Consider the following 26504-nt stretch of genomic DNA (forward strand, 5'->3'; position numbering starts at 1 on the left):
TAAGGTGAGACGAGCAGCACCCAAACAGAAATCCAATTTTATGAGTTGAGGTGAGCCCCCCCACCCCCCGGGCAATATTCATTGGCTTGTAAATGAAAGTCGCCAAGTCCATTAGTGGTATTGGCAGGTCACGACGGGGGGGGGGGGGGGGTGGGGGGGGGAGTAAAAGTTTCTCCACTTCGAAGTTTACGGATCTTTCCTCAGACTTATTGTAGGTGGGGGGGGGTGTTATCGCGCCAAGCCAAGCGGCGTTAAAGCAGCTCGTTAAAAAGGCAACAACGGCCGCATGGATGCCGAGTGCTGGAAAAACGGCTTTCCGTCCAGAACTTTTCACAGCGTAACCCAAATGAAAGACTTCATTCAGGCCGCAAATCACATTCATTAAATGTGGCTGCAAAATGTTTTCAGATGATCATTTTAAAGATTTATGACGGCAATGATGAAAACGACCAATGAATCAACGCTTACAAAATCGACACTGATTTTAAGGTTTATAAAATTGCACATTGTTGCTTTATTGGATAAAGCGTCAATAACCTCTCGCAAAGTGACAAAATGTTTATTATTTATTTTTTTATACCAGAACTCTTACCAGAACTTGACAACGTCTAGCAAAGCTTCCAAACAAGCACCGACCGGCCTTACTTTTTTTAACAGAAGAAGTGTCAACAAGCTTTAGCATAGCGCCGAAAACAGGAAGTGACAACGAGTGCATAACGACAAGAACCGACCACTCCAAAGGGAGGCCCGACAAGAACTGATTGGAGATCCAAATGCAAAAATAAAAAAACAACCGGCCTGACTTTGTTTTAGCAAACACTGTTGAATATCCGTCCATCTTCTGAGATGCTTATCCTCACTAGGGTCGCGGGAGTGTTGGAGCCAAACCCAGCTGTCATCAGGTAGGAGGCAGGGGGAGACCCAGAACTGGTTGCCAGCCAATCGCAGGGCACGTGGAGGCAGAGAACAGTCGCACCTATGGTCAATTTAGAGTGTCCAAATAATGTTGCATGTTTTTGGGATGTGGGAGGAAACCGGAGAGCCCCACGCAGGCACGGGGAGAACATGCAAACTCCACACAGGCGGGGCCGGGATTTGAATCCCGGTCTTCAGAACTGTGAGGCCAACACTTTAACCACTTGCCCCACCGTGCAACCCCAGTGTAGACCGGCTCAAGTGTTTTTTTGTTTTTTTTTTTAACGCGTCAATGTAGCTTGTGTTTAACAAGCAAATAAAAAGGTAGAATAAGTTGTTGCAGTCAGCTCACGTTTTGCCTCAACGTGTTGCGTGTCTGACACAACTCTTGGAAGATGCTGACCCACTTCTGGCTGCCAGGTTTCTGGGGTTTCCTGAGTTTGATTCTGCCCACGTGCGTTTTGGGCTGGGAGGAGTTGCAGGGTGATGGGTGATAGACACCATGTGGCCCACAAGCACATAAACGCACAAGCCAACGAGGGGGGGGGGCTACACGTGGAATCCTAATTATCACTTGGAGCAGTTGCAATTGGCTCAATTTTGATGAGTTTATTCATGAAATTAATTGTTTGATACATGTCGAGCAATTATGATATAAAGTGCACCCCCGCACATTCACGGATGAGCACTTGTCAATTCCCCCTTAAACTGATTTTTTTCCCCCCAAAACATAACCCCTCTCTGGGGGCACGGTGGTTCAGCTGGTAATGCATTGGCCTCACAGTTCTGAGGACCCCGGTTCGATCTCAGCCCCGCTTGTGTGGCATTTGCATGTTCTCCCCGTGCCTGCGTAGGTTTTCTCCAGGGACTCCGGTTCCCTCCCACATCCTGAAAACATGCAACATTAATTGGACACTTTAAATTGCTCCTAGGTGTGATTGTGAGTGCGGCTGGTCGTCTCAACGTGCCCTGCGATTGGCCGGCGACCGGTTCAGGGTGTACCCCGCCTCCTGCGACCCTCGTGAGGATAAGCGGCATAGAAAATGGTTGGATGGATAACCCCTCTCTATCAGCAGAAAACCCCACAGACTCGCGATTTTCTATGACATGGTAAAAATGTCAACGACGACAAAAATAGTTTCAGCCAAAATAATGTTTTCAGTACAGTAGGCCTACTGTATGTCTTCGGGACTACAGATCTCAAGTTGGGGTTATTAAAATATGTCATTGCGTCATGAGGTCATGTAGCAAATGCTTCTACAGTAGAATGTCAACCCAACTCAAACGCAACACTGAACTCATTTTCAAGACTTAACATCATCGAGATAAGATAGCTGCCCAGTTACTGTTGCTAATGCACGTGGATAAAATTATTGCTAACCTTCTGTTAATGAAAAAAAAAAGAATCTGACAAAAATAATAATAAATAGAAATATAATGAAAATTGGCAGCACACTGCCACAGCTGGAAAGCGTTTGCTTCACCATTCAGAGGTCCCGGGTTCAATCCTGGACCCGCCTGTGTGGAGTTTGCATGTTCTCCCCGTGCCTCTGTTGGTTTTCTCCGGGCACTATGATTTCCTCCCACATCCCAAAAACATGCAACATTTACCGGACACTCTAAATTGACCGTAGGTGCGACTGTTGTCTGTCTCCATGTGCCCTGCGATAGCCTGGCAACCAATTCAGGGTGTAGCCCACCGACTACCCGATGACAGCTGGGATAGGCTCCAGCACTCCCCGCGACACTCGTGAGGATGAGCGGCTCAGAAAATGGATGCATGGCTGGATGATGAAAATTACCCAATGCAAAGCAGACATTTTTTAACTGTGATTCAACAGAATTATTTAAAAAAAAAAAAAAAAAAAAAACCCTGATGAACAGTGACTATACCCTCAAATTAATATTTTCTTGCCTTTTGGGGCAATGACAGCATCTTTTAAGTTCTACTCCCCATTCAAGTCCATCTGACCCGCTACCTGCGTGGGCCGTGACGGCGGCTATTGTGAAGCAAAATTCATCAAGCGTTGGAATGTTGGGAAGGAGATCTGGAAGTGAGGGTCATATTTTGAAGCCAGGAAGAAAGAATGCAAGATTCAATATTTCATATGTCAGAAATTAGTATTGTTGTAAAATACACCACACACGTGAACTTCGTAGATACATAAATATACGAGATATTTGTATGGCAGAGACTCGCTCACTTAAACCCGGAAACGGCGTGTTGCCGTTCATCTGATTCGCGCGGGAGGGTGCCAACCACTACGTGGGCAGATACTTGAATATTAATTGACAAAAATTACATCACACTGTCAGCGAATTCAAATCCACCCAATTTTTTTTAAGCTTGATGCCGTTTATTGTTTTTCTGCTTTCGATCGATCAACTGCATAATGCATAAGCAAGTGCGGCATTTGCTATCATAACAAAATCCTGATTAAATTGAAAATTCATGAAAAAAATCATAAAAATAAAAGAATAGAAACAAAATAAACATGTATGCTGATAGTCTAAAGCATGCATGTCGCCAGCGGGATGCGCAAACGCAGCATCACGTTATGTAACTCTTCAGTCTGGCGGAAATCATGTCGATTTTATTACAGTCTCATCGCCTATAAGCCAAAACGTCTGCAGAACACATTCCGAACCGAAATGTACATTTCGAATGCGTCGCGCGGAAAATGTAAAAACGCTTTCCTAGAATGCCGCGAGAGGGATCCATCCTCGTTCGAGAAGTGAACCCAATCTGTCCTCGAGAAGGATGATCTCACTTTCACCACGTCGTCGCTTTTGAACGGAGAAAATATTCCAGGATGGCTTCATCCATTTACACCCCAAATCGTAAGCTATAAATTTCACGCAACCCGAACCGTCTGAGCCTCGGGAGAGTGCATGTTTGCTTTAGACTGAGGCGATGCTATAATAGCCTCCCTCGTCCCTTCATTTCCACATGCTGAGTAAATCATCGTCGTCATCGCCTGAGACGATGGTCCAACAGATCATCTTTCATCGCTACGATACAGTAATGAGCAGGGGTGGGCAAAATATGGCCAAGAGCGACATGCAGCCCACTTTCCCCGACCAGCATTTACATTATCAAGAGTCAGGTAATAGTTGTTGCATAAATTCTGCTGTTTTTCCTCCTAAAATGAATGAATTAAAACATATTTACCGTACAAGGCAGTTCGAGAACAGATTTGTTAAAAAATCGAATCGATATTTGCCATTACATTTAATGGAAAAAGAAACAATGCGTTCCAAGCCTAAAAAAATTTGGCTTTTAAAAGTTTTTTTAAGCTTTTCTTGATAATTAACTGCACAGTAGAAATACATGTATAGTTTAAATACTTTATATAATAAAATGATTTAAGAAATATATTTATTTTTTGCTTTAAATGTATGCTTTGGCAGTAGAGTAGACTAGGCTGGGAGTGCATTGCCGTATCTGTTACGACTCGGCCCCCAGTTATGTCAACGTTTTATTATTAACAAAAGTGGAAGATAACTTTAAACAACAATAATGATGGGGGGGGGGGGCAAAAAAAAGAGCAGAAATTGTATTATATGATATGGTCATTATTAAAGTTAACGAGAAAAAAAGCAATCCAGAACTATCAACAAATGTCTTCGGTGGGGGTGGCTCGCCCCCTGGAAGTTCTTTTCTTTTCCCAAAGACTTATCTAGTGTCACTTCTCTTGAGCCAGGATTGGGGGTTAATAGTCCTCAATAGGAAGAAATAACAGTCAGTAAATGTAGCTACCGCCACATGTCTGCGTACAGAGGCTGCGTTATACACGATAACAAAGCGCGTCCTGGGTCGCACACGTTATGTTGTTTCCGGGTTTTGTCGGGGGCGTTTGAGTACCGATTTTCATTTGAAAATGGAAGCAAAAAACTCAAAGTTTTCATTCGAAAACCGAACGGAGACGTTCGAGAACCAAGCATTCACTGTATTTGTTTTTGTACTACTTTTTATTTATTTCATTACATTCAGGGGTGCCTTAAGATAGGAGGGACACAAGTTTAACCCGTGACCAATATCTTGTAGTGAGCTTATGTAAACCTGTTTTACGGTCAGTGAAATGACTTCTCGAAGTATCTTTGAACTATCTTCGAGTGAATGCTTTTCTTCCAAGGGAAGGAGGGGGCGGGGGGGGGGGGGTATAAAGAGGTGATCCAAAGCCATAATGCTTCCATCCAAGCTACGGCTGCGGCAGAAAACCACGGCCAACCTAATAAAGGATGTAAACCATGAAGGCCGTTCAAGATTGAGTGTGGCCAGAAGACAGAAACAAACCAGAGTATTTTGACAGAAGCACAAGCGCTTTCCCATTTCACATCGTTAATGTTCTCAGATGTACACTTTTTGCACTACGGTTTATTTTGCGGCTGAGCTGCATGACTCCCAAGTCCGATTATGCAACCGCCATAAGCTATAGTTTCAATTTATGGAAGCTTGAGGTTTGTTTTATCACTTGAGGACAGATGGACGGGTGTTTATAGAGTGCTAAAACATGTCCGAGAGTCTTCTACGCTGTTGCGACCCAAAGGATGAATGTGTGTGCGAGCTGGCTTCTTAGAAGAATTATCCTTATTGTCATGAGCACGCTTGCACGAAATTTGTTCTTTGCATTTTAGCCATCCGTTAGGAGAACACACTGGAGCAGGGGGGTAGCTGAAGCACCCGGAGAGCACTTTGGGGTATCAGTGTCTTGCTCAAAGACGTGGAAAATGGTCTGGACAGGGTCTTGAACCTAGGTCCCTTGCGAAGACTGGCAGGCAAGAGTGAGACGTGGAATATATGTGCCGAGCAAGTGACTTTTACTGGTATGTTTTTTTTTTTTTTTTTTTAAACCGGCCCTGTTAGCGCTGTGCTAGCATTAGCCTTGTGCTAGCATGTTGCTGCTGTGTTACTCCCGCATTAGAGATTTTTACCGGTATGTTTTTTTTTCTGGCCCTGTTAGCGCTGTGCTAGCGTTAGTAACGGGCTGGAGTGTTGCTACTGTGTTACTGCCACGTCTCACTTATTTTTACCAGTATGTTTTTTTTGTGGTCCTGTCAGTGCTGTGTCGCGTGTTGCTGCTGTGGTACTGTCGCGTCTCATTGATTTTTCTTACTGGTATGTTTTTTTTTTTTTCCTGGCCCTGTTAGCGCCATGCTAGAGTGTTGGTACTGTGTTACTGCCACGTCTCATTGATTTATACCAGTATGTTTTTTTTCTGGTCCTGTTAGCGCTCGCTTGCTGCTGTGGTACTGCCGCGTCTCAGTGACTTTTACCAGTATGTTTTCTTAACTGGCCCTGTTAGCGCTGTGCTAATGTGTTGCTGCTGTGTTATTGACGCGTCACAGGCACTGTTTGTAAAGAAAAACTAAGGTATATTATTGGAACTTTGAAAACTCTTTCTGTGTACCGTCTTTCTTTGTAAATATCTCATGTTCCAATGTGGGCACGTGCGGCTTTTAATCATGTGCGGCTTGTGTATGTACAAAATGCTTTTTCCTTTCAAAATGTAGTGGGTGAGGCTTATAATCTGGTGCGCTCTATAGTCCGGAAATTACGGTCATTATACTTTGTGAAGTAATTTTTGACATGTGCAGCAGAAAATACTCATACAACACAAGCAACTCAAAACCTGCAATGATGCCTTTTCAAATGAGTAAAAGTATCGGCAAAAGTATATAGACAGGAATGACATGCACAATGCCTGGCTGAGCTGTACTGCGTGCTTACAGAGTAGACATGTGGAGATGGACATAAGAGTGCGGAAACTGCCTGTCCTTTAACTAATATATTATCTTCTATGTGGGAATTTTAAGTCTCGCAAGATCAGAATACAATAAGATATAGCATTACAGCTCCAAAATTCTGTCCATATGTGCAGTGCTTATTCTGATCCTTCTGTGTACAAATGCTACAAAAACCTTTACCAAGTACTGTATCAATGTCTTTGGGCGGTCGGAGTGAGCACCAAAAACCAGAGTCAGCAGTTCCCCTTAATAGGAATTTTATACAGTTTGTGTTTTAATACTCTGCAGTCATAATACACCGACCAGAGCTTACTTATCCAAAATTCTTGAAATATAAATCACACTGCTCTCGAAATATCTAACATTGGCTCACCAGTACTGCTTGGTTTGCCGTGATTGATGGCGCAAACCTTAGATGAGGTAGTTCGTGATGCCGGCATCAGTCAGTTTTAGCGAGATTTGGGTCATGTATCGGGCAGTCGCTGTTATTTGCAGTATCTGTATGCAGTAGTGGGCAGTTGCACAGTGTAAAGACTTTGTTACTGTATTTTACACTTATATGTACTTTGAGTATTTCTTTGCCAACATTTGAAAACAGATATTTGTACCTTAAGCTCATTTGTCATAATAGGGTTATTTCCTTTTTCTATCTCTACAGATGAGATGTAAAAAAGACCCCAAAAAAAAAAAAAACTCGATCAAATGAGATCTAGATTAATTTGACTGTTCTTGAGGTCTTTATCAAGTGGGGGAAAAAAACTGCAATATTAGCAACGTGGAGGGATGTTAACCAGGGCTGATTAAATACAATGATGCAACAGATTACCTTATTTAAGATAAGGTGTACCCTGCCTCCTGCCCGAAGATAGCTGGGGTAAGATCCTTGTGAGGATAAGCGGATTACAAAATGGATGGATAGATTGAATGTGCAGTATATGTGTGTGATTTGGCATTGATTATTTTATGAGGGACATTTGCATCATAGTTCAAATCTCACCTCTTGCTTTCTTTTTAGTGTTACCTCGTATTTTGATTTTGTTTTAAATTTACCTTATTTTTAATGTAATTATTTTTATGTAATTATTTATTTTATTAGATTTTTTTGTTGTAATTGTGATCCATGCATTGAATAACCAGAATTTTTGTAGTTGATGGTAATGTGATATTAGTCGAGTGGATTTCGACTAAATCGATGGCGCCGTTGTTATTATTTTTTTTTAAAGTTATGATCTACAGAGGGGATGCTTTGTGACATGATTTGAGGGGGGGATGCTTTTTCAGACCAGAGTGTACCTCACCTGTCTTGAAAAGTAAGTTCGGATAGGCTCCAGCTAACCCGCCAACCAACAGAAAATGGAAGTTTGGTGCTGCCCAACTATTACCTGGAAAAGGTTGTTCAAAAATAAGATTGGCTAATGACTCCGATTTAGCCTTCCTTAAGATATCCAAATGGGTCAGCTGTTAGCGCAGCTTGCTAACAGTTCAGCGATTCAAGTTTCAAATATGGACTCCAGCAATCTAGTGTGAAGTTCACTTATGTGTGTTTTTCATGTTAGCTTCAGTGAAGACGTTAAATTATTTATTAATAGTTTAATGTCAGCTGCGTGCTGTTTCATCACATTTAAACACATGCTCAATTTCCATTTGCAGCCACTTTTCCCAAATTCTGACAAAAAGACAGTTCTTTGTGTTTCGGGGAAGAAAAAAAAATAAAAACACAAAAAGATCACTCAATTTTGCAGATATGTGCTTTTCATTACACTCCAATTTTATGAGGGGTTCCATTACAATGGCCCGACAGAATGACAACACTTCCTGTCGCCATGGCAATGCTGGCGCCACGTAATAAACAAAAGCTGTCAAATTGTTTGAAGCCGGGCCCTTGTTAGGAGAGGCTGGCGGCGGCTGAGGGGCTTTGCGGACGTCCTCGCATTTTGAGAGCGTCTGCTCACTGGATCAGCGTTGTTAGGATTGCTGGTAAAATGTTCAATGATGTCATTTTTTGTACCAACTAAAAAAAAAAAAACTTTTTTTTTTGTTTTTTTTTTAAATAATTTGTTGAAGGCAAGGAGATGGGCCAAAGGCGAGCACTGCTCTAGATGTGACACGTGTGCAACTTGTTGGAAACACTAAGAATAGGAACGGTGCGAGTCATTGGGGTTGCGGTCCCTCATCTGTAAGGTTTTGGACTTTGGGTGAGTTCAACTGTGGATAAAATGTAAAAATGTCAATTAGGTTAAAGGAAACCTTTAAAACATGATTCAATTCATTGGAGAGATTATTTAGGTCCTTTTTGCTCCTGTTTTGGTTAGTAACGGAGTTTAAATGGGATCAAGCAATTTACCGTAATTTCCGGCCTACAAGCCGCAACTTTCTTCACACGCTTTCAACCCTGTGGTTTATGGGGTGATGCGGCTAATTTGTGCATTTTTGCATTGTGCAGACCGGTGGAATATATGTGCCGAGGAAGTGACTTTTACCGGTTCGGCCCTATTAGCGCTGCACTAGCGTGTTACTGCCGTGTCTCTGTGATTTTTTAACCGGCCCTGTTAGCGCAGCACTAGCACGCCGCTAGCGTTAGCGTTAAACTCTCTATGTTCCGGGTGAGGTCTATAACCAGGTGTGCTATGTAGGCCGGGAATTATGGTACAATTAACCTGTGCATTCATACCGTGTCTCAGTGATTTTATATGTTTTTTTTTAACTGGCCCTGTTATCATGGCGCTACTGTTAGCTCGGCGCTAGCATTAGCGTGGGGGTGTGAGCGTTAAACTCTCTGCGTGCTGTTATATGTGTGTGTATTTTTATTCTCTGTTCTCTTTATTTTCCTGTTCTGCATTTAAGTTGTTAAGGTGCAAATCTTTGTGACACTATTTCCTTTCATACTTTTAAGTCCTTATGATGTGACGCGGTTTCCTCTAATGCGAATGAAATGTTTCAAGGATTACCTATATAAGGACGAGAAAGACGGACAACGAGGCTTCTTCTAACGACTTCACCGCTGCTCTGGGAAACTACGCTGCTTGGAATAATAACCGCACGGACGCCTGCTGCCTTTCGTTTTTGGACCGGCTGGAACCGTCGCTAACTTGGAATACCCGCTGGGAAGAACATTTGCTTGTTTGGAAACACTCTTGCAACATTGGTGACTATTCGCAGTTGTGGCTCAACTCCTCTGTTCTTGAACGCCCATTTTGACAATTTGACAAGCGTTATTAGGTGCAGTTTTTTGTTGTATATTCACTGTATTTTCTGAAATTACTACTCCGTTTAGTTGATTTAACCATGTTAGTTCAAGCTAGAAGGTACGATTAAGTTCAATGCATATTTCACAGGTTTTACAATTTGTCTGCTCGGAAATATGCTCGTTAAATATTTAGATGATACCTACCTATTTTGTGTTAGCTTTTCTATCGTGTTTGTGTTGTGTTGATGTGTGTGAGATCAACAGCCTTGTCGCATTTTGCTGCTTTGAAAAAAGGGGACGTTAGTCTAAATTCACACGTAACGATACCATCTTTCTTTGTAAATATCTCATGTTTCAATGTGTGGCTTTTACACAGCTGCGGCATATGTTTGTACCAAATGCTATTTCCTCGACAAATGTACTGGGTGAGGCTTATAACCAGGTGCGCTCTCTAGGCCGGGAATTACGGTAGTTTAATTTGAGATCCCTTTTTTACATTGAGGAAGCAAACTTGTTATTTTTTTCACGTTTGTTGGAGAGACTGTTTAAGCATGCACTGGAAAATCAAGACCTCCATTTGAGGAAGTACAAGTATTTGGAGGGAGGCATTACTGTATACATGATACTGTGTCGAATCGAGCCTTAAACAAACAAATCAATCTTGTGAAATTGGAGGTGCACTTGAAAGAGGTTTTAATGCGTCAAGCAGATGAAGAGCTCATGCGTCTCGTAAATCAATCTCCTCCCTTCAGACACGCACAATGCTCGTCTATCAGCAAAATCAGCTTTTGATGTTGACGCTCTCCCCCGACCTTGCCGCCGCAAGGCGCATCCACATCCCCCGCCACAGCCAAGTTACGGCAGCCACGTGCTTGGCTCACATGGCCCGAGGCGCTTTTAAAGCTTGCTGACCCATATTCATGAGGGGCTCTCGGCTTCTCCAGGTTTTCTATTTTCAAAACAACGCAGGACTTGGCTCCGAGCCTGCGTCCAAAACGGAATAAAATACCGACATCAAGTCAGACGAGCATGTAGACATCAACAATAGCTATATTCTCTACCGCTGGCCAGTGATATTTAAGTAACAAAGTAAACATACTATATTACTTTACTTTACGAGAGGTTTTAGGTATCTGTATTTTGAATATGTATTTTTCTGACGTTTCACTTTTACTCATAACATTTGAAAAAAATGTGCTTTCTATTCCTTATTTTGTCAAAATGGGCTCGATACTTTTCAACCTACACAGACAACATGTTATAAAAATGCCATCAAGCCATCCATTTTCTTAGCCGCTTATCCTCACAAGGGTCACGGGGCGTGCTGGAGCCTATCCTCACTCACAATCACACCTAGGGGCAATTTAGAGTGTCCAATTAATGCTGCGAGTTTTTGGGATGTGGGAGGACACCGCGGAGTGCCCGGAGAAAACCCACGCAGGCACTGGGTGAACATGGGAACTCCACACAGGCGGGGCCGGGATTGAACCCGGGACCACAGAACAATGAATCCAACGCTTTCTAGCGGATCCACCGTGCCGCCCCCATCATCCAAGCCGCTTATCCTTACAAGGGTTACGGGAAGGCTGAACCCTATCCCATCCAGCTTCTAACTTGACCTTGAACTGGTCGCCAGTCAGTCGCAGGGCAGATATCCACAGGTGAAAATGAACAAAAATCCACAATCCAAACAAACACAAATTATGGAAATAAAAAAAAACCAAAAAAAAAACGCAGTGAGTGAAAGCAACAGGCCGCAGTGTCTGCGTGTGCATGTGTAGGTGTGTTAATGTGTATTTGGAAGAAAACGTGAGCATATGGAAACTATTATACGTGGGCTGAGTCAGCATGCTGGCACATTTGTGTGTTTGCACGTGAACGCGTGGCGTTGTCTGCCACCTCTCGGCACCGAATTCCAGCCAAGCACCACACCCGGCCTCCGCGCGCACACACACACACATATACACCTGGCTGAAAGATTACGGAAATACACACACGGGGCTTGGAGACGGAGGAGAAACAGCAGCTGTTACCCTGGCCTTCCTGTCCGGATGGAAGTCAAACATCACACACTGTAAAACAGACACACGGCATCCTCTGTCCACATGGAAGGCCTGACGGGCTCAAACGTGACACACTTTTCAATGTTTGCGGAGCGAAAGTTGCGGTCAAAGGACTTAAAATAGCCACATTTAAAAAGGTATGGATATGTCATAAACAAAAAAAAATATATACACACTATAAATCGAGACATGAGAGCCAAAAACGACAGGTGAAAAACTGGTTACAGATACAAAATGAGTACCTCAATAAATAAAATCATCTGTAGCATCTTTCCCTGCTCTATAACTATTAGATTTAAACTATGCTTTTTATATAAAGATTTTTGGACATTAGTGACTATTTCTCATATACTATGTAGTGGTTGGTTTTAGGAGAGCTACATATTGTAAGCATCCATGGGAAAAAAAATGCATACTTTGTAATCCTTCCATTTTCTTAGCCGCTTATCCTCACAAGGATCGCGGGAGTGCTGGAGCCCATCCCAGCCGTCAACGGGCAGGAGGCGGGGTACACCCCGAACCGGTCGCCAGTCAATCATAGGGCACATAGAGACAAACAGTCGCACTCACAATCACACCTAGGGGCAATTTAGAGCACAGGTGTCAAACTCAAGGCACCGGGGGGCAGATCTCGCCCGCCACAACTAGAGTGTCAATTTCAAATTGTCATATTACATAAATGATAAAAGTTGAGATATTACGAGCATTTTTGTGTTAGCAAACGTGAATAGTTGAAAAACACATGACCCTTGATTTCTGATTCCAAAACTAGTTCATAAATTGATGATGTAGATATGATGAGATGATTACATATTTTTGTTTCACAGTCATAACGGCCCCTCTGAGGGAAACCAGAACAACAACGTGGCCCGCGAGATTTAGAGTGTCCAATTAATGTCGCATGTTTTGGGGATGTGGGAGGAAACCGGAGTGCCCACCCGGAGAAAACCCACGCAGCCACGGGCAGAACATGCAAACTGCACACAGGCGGGTCCTGGATCGAACCCGGGACCTCAGGACTGTGAGGTGAACACTTTCCAGCTGATTCACCGTGCCGCCCCTTTGCAATATTATTTTCAATTGAATTATGTGCATGGCTTGGCCACATGGAGGCAGTGTAATACATACATATATACATGGAGACAGTCACAAGTCCGAAATAAGCTGCAATAATATTCAGTCATTCTCTGTAGTAGAAAAGAGAAAAGAATAAGTCCAACACATCTTTCTACATGTGTTGCATCATCATTTGTGTTCAAGCATTATAATGCTGCAACACTGATGCTAATTCATTAGCGTGTCTAAGGTGTTTTCCATTGTTTGTTAGGCATACTGTAGTTTCAGGCGAAACTACAGTATGCAGTTGTTTTTAATTTTCTTTGTTTTATATTCAGTGTGGTGTCAATAAACTGCTTGAAGCCTCTTTTTTAGATTAATTGTTCTACATCTTATACAGTGAGTTGAGTTGAGTTCCATGCTTGTATCCCATATTTTTGCATTCAGGTGAAAGCAAAAATTAAGTAGGGTCAAAGGTCTCTCAAGGCACCACTGTACTATTTATTATTATTATTATTGTTTTTTTTACAAATTAACCAATCAACCAATTATCTAACATAAATAGATATTCTGTGTAAAAGGCACCTGTGGATATAAACTGGGTGTGCACTGGTGCTACAGACTGAAAACGCATCTTAAGTTATATTCCCTTCCATATTTTTGCCATAATGTGTCAAACTTGCTTTGCCGTGTGTGCGGGCATGAACATTTACAAGCTGTTATATACATCGGGTAGCGTAGCAGTTAACATAGCGTGGGATCAATTGACAAGCAGATCAGATGCAGCGGAGGGCGTTAAGGAAAAGAAAGGAGCCAAGGGAGTTTGAAAAAGGAGGTGTGATGGGGTGAGCAGTGGAAGGAAGGAGGGGGTGAAGCTCCTGAAAAGACATATAAAGGTGAAAGTGGACTTTGGAGCTTCGCAGTCACTTTTGCCGACAGCCACATCCACTGCTCTCCACCCACCCGCCTCCTCTCCCTCTCCTCCTCAACGCTTCATTCATCACAAACCTGCAGCAAAGTCTGTAAGTATTCAGTAACTATACGCTCGCAAATGCATGCAGACGTTATGCATTCATGACTGCAAGTAGCAGGAGAATTTGTGCCTTCTAAACAAGCACATTAGCAATTATTTTGACATACATTGTCTGTGATGCAAATATGTCATCTGCATGAAATGTGACTGGATGTGTTAAAACGTACCCTTTCGTCTGCAAAACATTTAAGACACAACATAATGTGTGGAAGTGACCGAAATAAATGCCGGGTGAACGAATGCAGGAAGTGTATGTGGTAACTACATTATTACTACTGTATATGTCTAGAATGTACATTGATAGGTACGGAAGTGGGTTTGAACCACTCTTAGAATTGTCACCACTGTTGTATGTCGCAAAAATATGCATCGATAACTGCAGCATACTGTAAGCAGGTGAGAAATAAATAAGGTTGTCAAAGGCATCCGCTGCCCTTATTCTCAATTGTCAATAGATAAATAAACATAGTTCCATGACAGGTAGCTTTGAATGTTTTTTCCCCTTAATAAATAAAATCACCATTGAAAAACTGATTTTTTGGTTTTTACATTTGTTTGATTAACAAACTAGAGAAACAACGCAAAATAATGTGAATTTGGGAAGGGGGCAAATACCTGTTCACAGCACTGTGTATACAGAGGTGAATATGAAAAGCGGTAATAGTCAGCAACGTTATATGATGCAGAAAATTACCTAACGATTTATAAGCAGGTGACAATGAAATAACAGCAATCGTGAATAGATATCGTCATAGAAGTATTATGAACAATAGCAAGAAGCCAGCAGCATAACGTAACAAAATACATGTCAATAACTAGATTTATAAATAGTAAGCAGCTGAGAATGAAATAAACCACACAACAAACCACCACATGCATCCATCCATCCATTTTCTTAGCCACTTATCCTCACAAGGGTCGCGGGGAGTGCTGGAGCCTATCCGAGCTGTCAACGGGCAGGAGGCGGGGTACACCCTGAACTGGTTGCCAGCCAATCGCAGGATCACACCTATGGGCAATTTATAGAGTCTCCAATGAATTAACGTTTTTGGGATGTGGGAGGAAACCGGGGTGCACACGGACACGGGGAGGACACGCAAACTCCACCCAGGCGGGGGCGGGATTTGAACCTCGGTTCTCAGAACTGTGAGGACAACGAGATAACCAGTTGCTCCACCGTGCCGCTATACTGTATACATGCGTGAATGTGAACAGAATAGACAGCAGAAAAAGGATACATATAGTGTATGTGTGTCAATAAATACTGTAGTCTATTTTTAAGCAGTTGAGAGTGAAATAAAGTAAACCAATACTGAATAAATACATACGACAGTAATTAGTCAGCATAGTGATATGCAAAAAAATAATTATAATAATAATTCTCAATAGCCTCATACCATTAGGCAATTTACAGTCACCAATGACTCGAACGTGTTTCTGGGACTGTCCATTTCCACTAAGACTGTCCACGTTATTTTCCTTAGCTTGGGTTTCCATTTATTCCGCCTCATTATCATGGACACATCGACAAGCATCTCCGCCGCCAGCGAGGCCCTACGCCGCATGGTGGTAGTCACGGCGCTGACGCTGGCCAACGTCGTCCACCCGATGCCCGTGCCGACGGACGTGCCCATGTGCACCGCCTCTGAATCCGCCCAGTACAACTTGACTTTTACCGGCAAGTGGACGAGGGCGGCGTTCCCCAAACAGTATCCCGTGTACCGCCCCCCTGCACAGTGGTCCAACCTTGTTGGTGAGTACACATGGAGCTATTTTTTATTCTAATAGTCTGTCCAAAAACAGTCCCAGAGTTGACCCTCCACTACTCTTTCCCATAACCTCACCGTGTGGCTCATCATCTTTATTCCTCTTTAGTTTCCACAGTTCTGAACATTGCCTTTGTTCTTAAAAGTGGGAACTCGCCTACTTTTCCTATTCTATTGAATAAATTGGTCTAAAACTCCACAGCCACATCACCAAATTGCTTTCATACTTCCACTGATATGTCATCGGGTCTTTCCATTTTTCATTCTGTTCAGTCTCTTTTTGACTTCTCCCTTACAAATCATTGCCACTTCCCGGTCATTCACGCTCACCTCTACTACTCTACCTTCTCTCCCGTTTTCTTCATTCATCAACTTCTCAAAGTACTCTTTCCATCTCCTTAGCACACTACTTGCACCAGTCAACATATTTCCATCGCTATCCTTAATCACCTTTCCTTGCTGCACATCCTTCCCATCCCTATCCCTCTGTCTGGCCAACCTGTAGAGATCCTTTTTTCTCCTTCTTTCGTATCCGACCTGGAGTACATGTCGTCATATGCCTCTTGTTTAGCCTTCGCCACCTCTACCTTTGACCTACGGTGCATCTCAATGTAATTCTTACGGCTCTCCTCAGTCCTCCCCGTGTCCAACTTCTTCTTTATTAATCTCTTACTCTAAACCACGTAGTATGGAATAGTACATGAAAGATGGGGTACTCTGAATTGTGAAAAATGTAGGTTTTCATCTTGAGTATAGAGTATGGCAGCAAAATTTCATTAACTCGCCATAAACGGTGGTAAAACGAGACTTAAGACAGGTTGAGTGACAGAACCAAATGAGGTTCAGTGTTGCTGGGTCCAATACACGAACACAGTCGGTGATGTAACAAGCATCAAATCTCATCTCGATCCACCAGATATGACAAAACCACCTGACTTCTAAACTCGATACCCCAAGAACCAATAACTATTATCAGGGAAGAATGTAATTTGGATATAAAATGAATAATATCACACACTATGTAATAAATATCCTGTGGCGTTTCCCCTTGTCTTTCCTCACTTTGTCCTTAGGCGTGACCCACAGCTCTGACTACCACATGTGGCAGCGTAATGGCTTTGCCAGCAATGGAGTGAGGGAGTTCACGGAGAAAGCCGAAGCTTGGACGCTCATGAAGGAAGTGGAGCAAGCCGGGGAAGAGATTCAGAGTGTTTATGCCATCTTCTCAGCTCCTGCTGTCGTAGGAGGCACCGGCCAGAGCAGCGCTGTGGTCGAAGTCTTTGCCAGACACTCCTATGTGAGTTGCTCACACACCTGCCTTGCTTAATACTCGTTCAGAAATTTGATCGGACCCTGTCAGGGGTCAGTGTGAGATAGACAACAGAGGCCTTGGCAAGTGCCCGTAGGTGGAGCATGTATGACCTCAATGCTTGCAGCCATCCATCACGAGCACTGTCGCAAGGATTGCTTGACTAATTTCAAGCAATAAATATGTGACAAAACGAGTTCTAGGTGCTGCATCCATGAGCCAGATTCACGTCTTGACTTGTTATGGGAAGCTCAGCAGGAGCAAGTGTTTAGGGTGGTCGTAAAGTTGGGGGATCTGTTTGGCCGGGTTTGATGTTAGAACTAAGGCTTAGCTAACCAGTCTAAAGCTTTGATGTTGCAGTCCTACTAATGAATTGCCTGAATAGCCTAGAACAGTATTAGATTCTCCTAAAATGGTAATCTCTCTCTCGCCAATGTTTCTCAATTCTCCAGCTGTCGTTTATCGTGCGCCTCATTCCGAGTCCCGACTGGTTCGTGGGAGCAGACAGTGTGGACCTGTGCGACGGTGACCAGTGGAAAGACAGTTTGTCTCTGGAGCTCTTCCCGTACGACGCTGGGACTGACAGCGGGTTCACGTTCTCCTCTCCTAACTTTGAGACCATGCCGCAGGACAAAATCACTGAGGTAGGCCATCCAACGATGGGCAGCCAGATAAGTGGAAAATTAATTCTGCCCCTGAAGTTACTTTGCCTTTGGAATACAAATTTAGTCTTCACAACACAAAATTTAGCAGGCATGTTGATTAAGAGTAGACCCACAAAGAATCTTCAAGAAGCCATGCGTAAAAAGACATGGGAAGTCTGTCATATTGTCACGAACCAATGGTGCTAAATGCAGGACTCCATGACAAGGACATGATGTCCAGTGGGTTTTATTATAAACAAAAGTTGTGCACAACCACACAGTCCAAGGAGGCAGGATCCAGAACACAAGAAACAATGTCCGATAACTATGAGTCAACTAAAGAGCATAACTAAAAGCGTGACTGGACTATAATGGCGCAGTGGCGGAGTAACCCTTGATGCAGGAAAGCATACTCAACGAACTGGCAAAAACCGGTGACAAAACTCCAACTTCAATACATTCTCTAATCGCAGGGCCACATGTGACACAGCTGTGACCGGCGACAGGTCTCAGAGATGCAACCCCTCGGAGCGGTGGCGAGGCCATGCCCCTCTTGGCCGTGGTCCATCCGGCCTTGCTCATGACACATAGTGGTTTAAAACCAACATTTTCGTGGACCTCCAAAAATTGACTCTTTCTTGAGATTTTGTCTGATAGCGATCAAATTTCAACTACGTGTATGAATTTTTTTTTTCACTATTGCTATCAAAGATGAAACTATGATAATGCAGCTTGACAAGTAGAGCATATGTCTTGGCCTGTTTGTATTTGCAAGTTACATTCCGGTGGATCTTCACTTATACAAAGTAATTTCTTGTCCTTCTCTATTTGCAGATAACCTCATCCTTCCCAAGCCACCCCGCAAACTCCTTCTATTACCCACGCCTGAAGCATCTCCCACCCATCGCCAAGGTAACGCTGACCAAGATAAAGAAGATGAATCGGATAATTAGCCTCCCGGTGGAACCCACCCAATCCAACCTGCTGCCAACAGGGAATGAGATTGAGGACAACCTCATAAGTAAGTCAGAAGAGCACCTAGTCATGCATGGTCCTACATTTACATTTTGAGTCAAGGACTGATCTGCACTCTCGAGTCAAATTATGTATTACGCGTCGTCAACCCAAATGTACAGATTATATATCGCATTGGTTGATCTTGGGTTCATATGGGATATCATCAACAAGCCATTAAACAGCTGATATGCACACAAGAAAAGCATGTGATGAGCCTTTTTGATTTCAGTTTTAACACAGTAAACCCACTCAGTATTCCTGCATGATCCGATGATTACTTTGCAACAATCTAAACACCATAATGACCTAGGAATACAAAATGTATTACACATGTACAAAATATAAACCAACAGAGACGCGTGACCAAAAGTTGAAGTCAGGCAGGCAAGGATTGTGGAGTTAGGGATATTAAAAAGAAAAAAAAGTTGGAAAAGGCACATCTGGCATCTTATGGAGGCGTTTAATTCTTAGAAAATAACAGCAAAATGTGGATCGGCCACCCAAAATGGGAGGCAGATGGTTATGTTTCACGAGGACTCTTATTAATGAGGTGAAAGCTCCATTCGGTCTGCACTGATTCACAGACAGTTGCTGTTTATGACTCCCTGTTGCGCAGATTAAGAGCGAGCGAAAGCAGAAAGCTGAGAAGAATAAAGACCTTTTTACAGGTTGAGACAACTGCGCGGAAATCCCGATGAGAATGAAGGCTGCAATGTTAAAAGGTTATATCTGAGGAAAACTGCAGTAATTAGAAGACGGGTTTGTTTACCCTGACTACGTGTCAACAATAAGTCAGGGCCCAACAATTGGGGTTTTCCCAGCTTGCACAAATAACAACCTAGAAAGCTACAACTTTTTACAGATGACAAAACCATCCCAGGTGACGGACTCACCCCCACCCTACAAAAATAAAACAAATCCTCACAATGCAGTCATATGAACGCCATGCCAGTACTTGCTGTTGTTGATGAAACCGAGACTGAAGATGGATTAATAGGGCGTCATATTAACAAATGCTACCATGGTGATGAATCTCGCAAAACTCCTGCTTTGGCGGCAACGTCCTTGCACATCCTAAATTATTATTACAGACGATAAAATTGGTTCCGAAAACCGACATCTGTTGTCACATTTGGCAGTCATGTAAATAAAGAGTCCAAACAGCAATTTTTGCTGGTTTTTCAGTTTTGTTAAACAGCTCTTCGTCAATAGATTTGTCTTTCACTTTTTCCTCAATTTTTGCCCACGAGTCTAAAAGATGACGGTCACGACTGATTCACAATCACCTCCTTGAACTTAGTTCAGTGCAATACATTCACAGGTGTCAACTAATATCGGCCAAGTTTGATTGACGGTATTTCATCCTTTGGCCCACTAACGTTTTTCCATGTGTCATTAATGGATCTGAATAAGAAACGGGAATCAGCCTTGACGCAAACGTCCAACAGGCCATCCGTCCTTCAGTGGTGCCTCTGTGCATTGCCTCATCCTTCTGCTTTTTTACTTTGAACCGACAACTTTATACTCAATCCCTCTTATAAGGTTGTCAAAGGTGTCCCTTGCTCTTATTCATGATTGTCAAGAGATGAAAACTGACATTGAGACATGTGGTAGATAAAGTATTTGAATTCTCCTACGTCAAGATTCCCTATGCATCAAAGGAGGGGTGGCCAACTTGACATTTAACAGGAGTCATACGGAAAAAAACACCCACCCACACAAAACCAGCGTAAGTCAACACTACTGCACTGAGTTACTGTTAGGGTTATGGTTAGTTGTTTGTGGTTGGAGTTATTTACAATCACTTTAAAGGTTAGAAATTGGGGCGAGGGAATATTGTTGGGATTAAAATTTGATGTTTCGAATTATGGTTAGGTGTTGGCAGTATTTGTCATTTTCCCCTCTGCGACACAGGTGTCAAACTCAAGGCCCAGAGGCCAGACCCGGCCCGCCACATGAGATATTACAAGCATTGTCGTTACCGGGCATGAACGATAGTTGAAAAACCCTTTTCCCTTGATTTCTGATTCAAAAACTAGTTCATGATTTTGGTGTCTAAATAGGATAAGGTGAGTAAAGATTTGTATCGTTTCACAGTCATTACACCCCTCTGAAGGAAACTAAGTACAATTTGACCCGTGACAAAAATTTGTTTGACGCTCCTGTTCTAAGAGATGGAAGTAAAGCATCGGGGCAGTGCTTAAGTTTAGAATAATATAATGTAAGCCTGTAGGGTTAAAGTTCAGGAGCTCTGTTTAGCATTTGGTATTGGGTTTAGGAGTCGTTTTTGTGTTCTCCTTTATGGTTACAGTTAGGTCCAGAATTGTATTCTCTTTTGTTCTCTTTTGGGTTTTATGCTTATGGTTTGGACAACATTTAAGGTTTGGGTTAGGTTTTTGGGGTCGTTCTGTTACTATTTTATAGGGTTCTTTCTAACAGCCTTCTTGAGTTTGATATTAGGATTTAGGTTCAGGATCTGAGATGTTACACTGTGGTGAACCCTAATGGGACAAGCCGAAAGAAACTTACTACGGTATTAGGTGTTACGTTTATGGGTTTGGGATTTAGGATTTAGGATTTAGGATTTGGCCCGATTTCTTCCTGTACCCCGGTTTCCTCTGACGTTCCAAAAACATGCAGGGGAGGTTAATTGAAGACTCTAAAATTGTCCGTTGGTACGAATGTGAGTTAGGGTTGTGGTTGTTCGTCTATATGTGCCCCGTAATTGGCTAGTTCACGGCCTCTCGAAAGATAGGCACCGTTGTGAGGATAAGAGGTTCAGTAAATGGATGAATGGATGGGTTTAGGTTATCGGTTTGGAGTTTGGGTTTTATGGTTTGAGTTTTTGCAAATATGTTCATTTATGGTTTGGGGTTAGGGTTGGGCTTATGGGTTGGTGGTTTTTTTAAGGTTAGGGTTACCTTTTATGGTAAGGGTTTAGAATTTGAAATTGGGTTCAGGGTTTGGATGTTAGAGAAACTGGAATTCAGCCAATCCTTCCAATTGGTTACAATGGTCTAAAATAAGACCGTACTCCTCTTCGTATTTCGTCATTATTCAGTTCTTATATTTTAAGAAGCAGTAAATCTCTTTTGAAAAATGGAGGTCATGGATCTTAGTGAGCCCCGCGTCCACCCCTTGTTCTAAAGTCTACCGTTGTGCAATGCAGAAACACCGCTGGACTGCGAGGTGTCAGCGTGGTCTCCCTGGGGCCTGTGCAAGGGCAAGTGCGGTAAAGCTGGCCTGCAGCACCGCACGCGCTACATCCTCATGCACCATGCCAACAACGGCGCCCCTTGCCCCCTGCTGGAGGAGGAACGGAAGTGCATCCCGGATAACTGCTTATGACTAGACCTGGAAATGAAACAGGAGAAGAAGAAGAGGAACAACGGCGGAGGGAGGAAGGACCGGAAGGTGCGGCAAGGTCGGAAAAGACGGCGGAGGAGATTCTATGGGAAAAGGTCCGTGGTTTAGTCGCTTGAGTCATGAACTGGACCTGCTCAATTGTGTAAAAATAAGCTTCTAATGAATCCTAATGATAGATCTGAAATTAAAGGGAAAACTGTACTTTGGTGTTGTCACCTTTAGACAAGAATCCAATGTTGCGGGTGATCAATAAGTGGCTTTAGGATGAATAGAATGCACGAACAAAAGATTGTATTTATTGACTCGTTGGTCACGTACAAATATGAATGTAGTCATTTGTATTCCTTTTATTTTTTTGTAATGTGATTATGGTACTGGTTTCATCCAGAAAATATTTTTGTACAAAACAGAACTGCAAAAACTGTGATATCTGTATGGTTAATAAAAGTCTGTTGAAACAGTGGCAGGGTTTTTTTTTTTTCTCTACATTAAAATATGTCACCAATGAGTTTAATATTTAAGAATTGAAATTGTATTCTCAACCTTGCTAAGGTTCATTGTTATTTATTTATTACATATGGGGGAAAAAGATCCCTATTAAAATAATTTGAAATAATTTGGCTAGCATGAGAAGCTAACCGCAGTCTACCTCTTCACTATGTACTCTTTTGTTGAACGTAGTCTGATTCATTAAGAATAAAGAGACTAGACAAAAAGAAAACAAACCTCCACCTATTTTTAAAAATTCTGCAAGGAGGATTATGATAATGTAGCAGTCAACAGCTTCACTGTGTTCCTTTTTGTTGAATATAATCTGATTTGTACATAATGAAATTTTTAAAAAATAAAACATGAATATGAATTCAAATTGGAATAAATCGACCAGGAGGAGAATCGAACTTAGCAGTCTACGTCTTCACTCAATAGCCTGCTACTCGTCAAACATTCCAAACCGAATTGATTGAACAGCACCAGTGACAAGAGATACAAATCAAAACCCTCTGTTCGTTAAAAAAAAAAATTAAACATCAGGATGAAAAAAAACAAAGACACCTTAATGTTTTCCAAAAATGTTGATCAAACTTACTTGGTTAAAACATCAGATTATGGAGGTTCCACTCTATCATGATGTTTCAAGATGTGAACAATGTCATATGGATGAATAGTTTAATGACATTCTCGTGTGTGTTAACCTTCATTCATAATTAATGTTTGATACCGGAATTATGCGGGTCCGATCCACACATCACAGTAGCGGCGGACAACCGTTGGGGCCAGTGTTGTATGGTTGTGCGGAAGTAAAGTACTACCACCAGGATTTGAATTTGAAATGCCACATAATAGTGATCACATTTTCAATAGTTGCTACAATTCGCTGTCTGAAATTCATCGTCTGCGTCACCAGCCGGGGTTACTTCACGTCAGAACCGCACAACCACCCAATCCAGTTACGCTTTCTTAGTATGTGACGTCACGTGACTAAGAAAGCTTAACTGGATTGACTGGCTGTCGAGTTCTGACCTGAAGTAACCCTGCCTGATGGCACAGACAGTGAATTTCAGACAGCGAATTGTAGCAACTATTGAAAATGTGATCCCTTTACATTTCAAATTCAAATCCTGTTTTCTGTGGCATTTCAAATTCAAATCCTGGTGGCACTAATTTACTTTCATACTGTTGGGATTTGAAGCAAATCAACTCCCCTTGAGGTGCTTAACAATCTTCCAAGACCACACCCATTCAAAACAAACATACTTGTATCTATTGTAACGTATGAGGAACATGAATAAGCCTCACACGTGTTACCATTAACTGGGTAAAGGTGCTGACTGACCTTTAAACAAATGACCTACCTCACGGGGGCTTGAAATCATACTTGATGCTGCTGCACGTGAAACAAAGTATTGCAGAATCCTGTTTAATGCACAGAGCAGACGTTCTTGCAACTGTGACAGAGAAATGTTCCTTCTTTTCCTGAATCTTGCCAGTTGAAATTCGTAAAACAGACAAAAACGTGCATACGCCTCGGCTCTAATCACACCAGAGGAGACAGATTGAATAGCAATAACACGCTGGCTTTGAATTTTCTGGCTTTGATTGATGACAGACGGGGAAATGAGTGAAAGACACTACGAGCAATCACAGGAGGAGAGCAGGTACGATTTCCAGCTGTAAAAGCCTTCCGGCACGCTTCTTAGAAATCTCATTAGCTCCTGTCACAAGAAGTCCTACACCGAAGCTATCAAAGGTTTATATCATTACTCTTCATTGGCATGCCTACTATAGAAATAAATGCAGCGAATTTCAGCCACTGGCTCACCTAATTTCAATTTACTCGCGAATTGACATCCTTACTGTGAAATTTGGATATATTCAATTGAAAAAAAAAAAAAGCTAATATTATTTTGTATGAGTTGCAATAGGTGAATGCACAGGTTAATTGTACCATAATTCCCGGCCTACAGAGTGCACCTGGTTATAATCCTCATCCGGTACATAGAGAGTTTAATGCTAATGCTAGCGCCGCGCTAACGCTAGTACCACGCTAACAGGGTTGGTTTATTAAAAAAAAAAAAAAAAACATACCGGTAAAAACACGGCAGTAACACGCTAGCGCAGCGCTAATAGGGCCGGACAGGTAAAAGTCACTTCCTCGGCACATACATTCCACCGATCTCCCTCTTACCTTTTCTGCTCGAGTGCCCCCTTGCGGCCGTTACAAAAAATGCACACTTTATAAACCACAGGGATGAAAGCATGTGAAAAAAGTCGAGGCTTATAGGGCGGAAATTACAGTACTTCCATCTTGTGGAAGTACATTTCATTGTTCTGTTTATAATCACACATCACTAAATTATATAAATCAACAGAGATCTATTATTCAGTCACTGTGATTCGAGGGGCGCTTTCGCTTAAAATTTGTTACGAGTAGAAATACATAGATATTGAAAGACGTAGCTTATTTTGTGTAGACTTGACCAATGTTCCCTCTAAGATGCACAATTGCACACTTGTCGCACACTCAGCGCACATGGAAACCGATCCAGCATAGTGAACCACAGCCTAACGTCTTTTTTTTTAAAAAAACACGGAAGCACATGGTCTCGAAACGAGCTGCTACTCAGCCTACTTCTACTTCCTAGTTTACCTGACACCGCCCCACTCCACTCTTAAAGGGGTACACTCATAATTACAAACCGAACACACACCTGCAACATTACATCTGCGGGCATGACTGGTGGACAACATCTGTAACTTTAAATCCGCGGGCATGACTGACCGCACCCATACATTTTTCTAATGTGAGTGAATGATTATTTGTAGTGAATAACTTTATGAAACTGTGCAAATTCGGTGAATTTGGGCATTTTCCTCTTTCTCGTGCAACACCTGACGATCTTTCCCAGCATCCTCATGGTCCGCTGCACAACGGTTGGGAATCATATCTTTACTGTGGCAAATGCAAACCATCCCATGATCTTAGACCCAAAGTACGCACCCCTCCTGATTTACAGCTTACTAGCGATCACGATATACTGCAACTACTTTGCCATCGTATCAACCAATACTCAGAACAACAGGGAAAGTCCAAGGAACTTGGTGATTATGTAAGATAGGTTGGGATTTTGTTTTTGGATTTCTAAACCAGCTGCAGATTCTGAGATAATTCATTCAAACAGATGTACAAAATATGAATTTGAATTATTGAATCAGCACACAATTAATACAAAAAGTCATGCCCATGAGGACTCTATGTAAATGTGTGACCAGAACTATAGTGAATACATTATGACACACAACGAAAAGTTTTGGATTTTGTAAACAGATCGACCCAATTTACGCACGGCTGCCAAAGATTATATGGACTCTGCATTCGCACCAAGGTGGAGGAGGACACGCAGATGTGATATTTGATTTGAGTATGAGAGGACAATGACAACTTTAGCAGATGCTCACTTTGACAGGAGAATCTAATCTCTGTGGGGACGTGGGTGTTTACATTATGAATGAACTCGTGCAAGGCAAGTACCCTGCATGTCAGTCATCCACCGTGTCGAATAGCATTGATTATAGCATAGATTCGTGCTATAATCTAAATCTGAGATTTGTATGTTAGCAATAAGAAAACTACTGATCCTTGCGAACGTAATTGGATTTGTTCCAAGTTACAAAAAATAATCATAATAAATTCCCTTTATGATTTATTTTACAATATTTGGAACAAATTGCCTAGCACAGGAAGCTAACCTAACAGTTCCGATAGTAAGTCTGTATAGAATGTGCATTTTATGATTCACCCCCCCCCACCCCCAACTTCAAAACAAGCAAAATCCCCTATCTACATGTTGTAGTTCTTGTGGAATTAAATCTGATGGCGATCAAGTTAATTTACAATTACC

General features: G+C 42.3%; 1 protein-coding gene across 2 annotated transcripts; it reads left to right on the forward strand.

The window, feature by feature from the left end:
* The first annotated feature begins 8374 nt into the window (after nucleotides 1–8374).
* spon2b (spondin 2b, extracellular matrix protein) lies at nucleotides 8375–22381 on the forward strand. Of its 2 annotated transcripts, XM_061835271.1 has the most exons (9): nucleotides 8375–8640; nucleotides 8728–8858; nucleotides 9606–9882; nucleotides 12741–13991; nucleotides 15487–15755; nucleotides 16842–17065; nucleotides 17530–17721; nucleotides 18556–18742; nucleotides 21908–22381. In XM_061835271.1, the coding sequence occupies exons 5-9, from the start codon at nucleotides 15518–15520 to the stop codon at nucleotides 22084–22086; spliced, it is 1020 nt and encodes a 339-aa protein (XP_061691255.1). In that variant the 5' UTR covers nucleotides 8375–8640; nucleotides 8728–8858; nucleotides 9606–9882; nucleotides 12741–13991; nucleotides 15487–15517; the 3' UTR covers nucleotides 22087–22381. The 2 variants fall into 2 exon arrangements, with proteins under 2 accessions (XP_061691255.1, XP_061691256.1); XM_061835272.1 differs by lacking the exon at nucleotides 8728–8858 and having other exon boundaries at nucleotides 9606–13991.
* The last annotated feature ends 4123 nt before the right edge of the window (nucleotides 22382–26504 follow it).

The sequence above is a fragment of the Syngnathoides biaculeatus genome, chromosome 11, assembly GCF_019802595.1.
Source record: "Syngnathoides biaculeatus isolate LvHL_M chromosome 11, ASM1980259v1, whole genome shotgun sequence".
NCBI classification, from domain to species: Eukaryota; Metazoa; Chordata; class Actinopteri; order Syngnathiformes; family Syngnathidae; genus Syngnathoides; species Syngnathoides biaculeatus.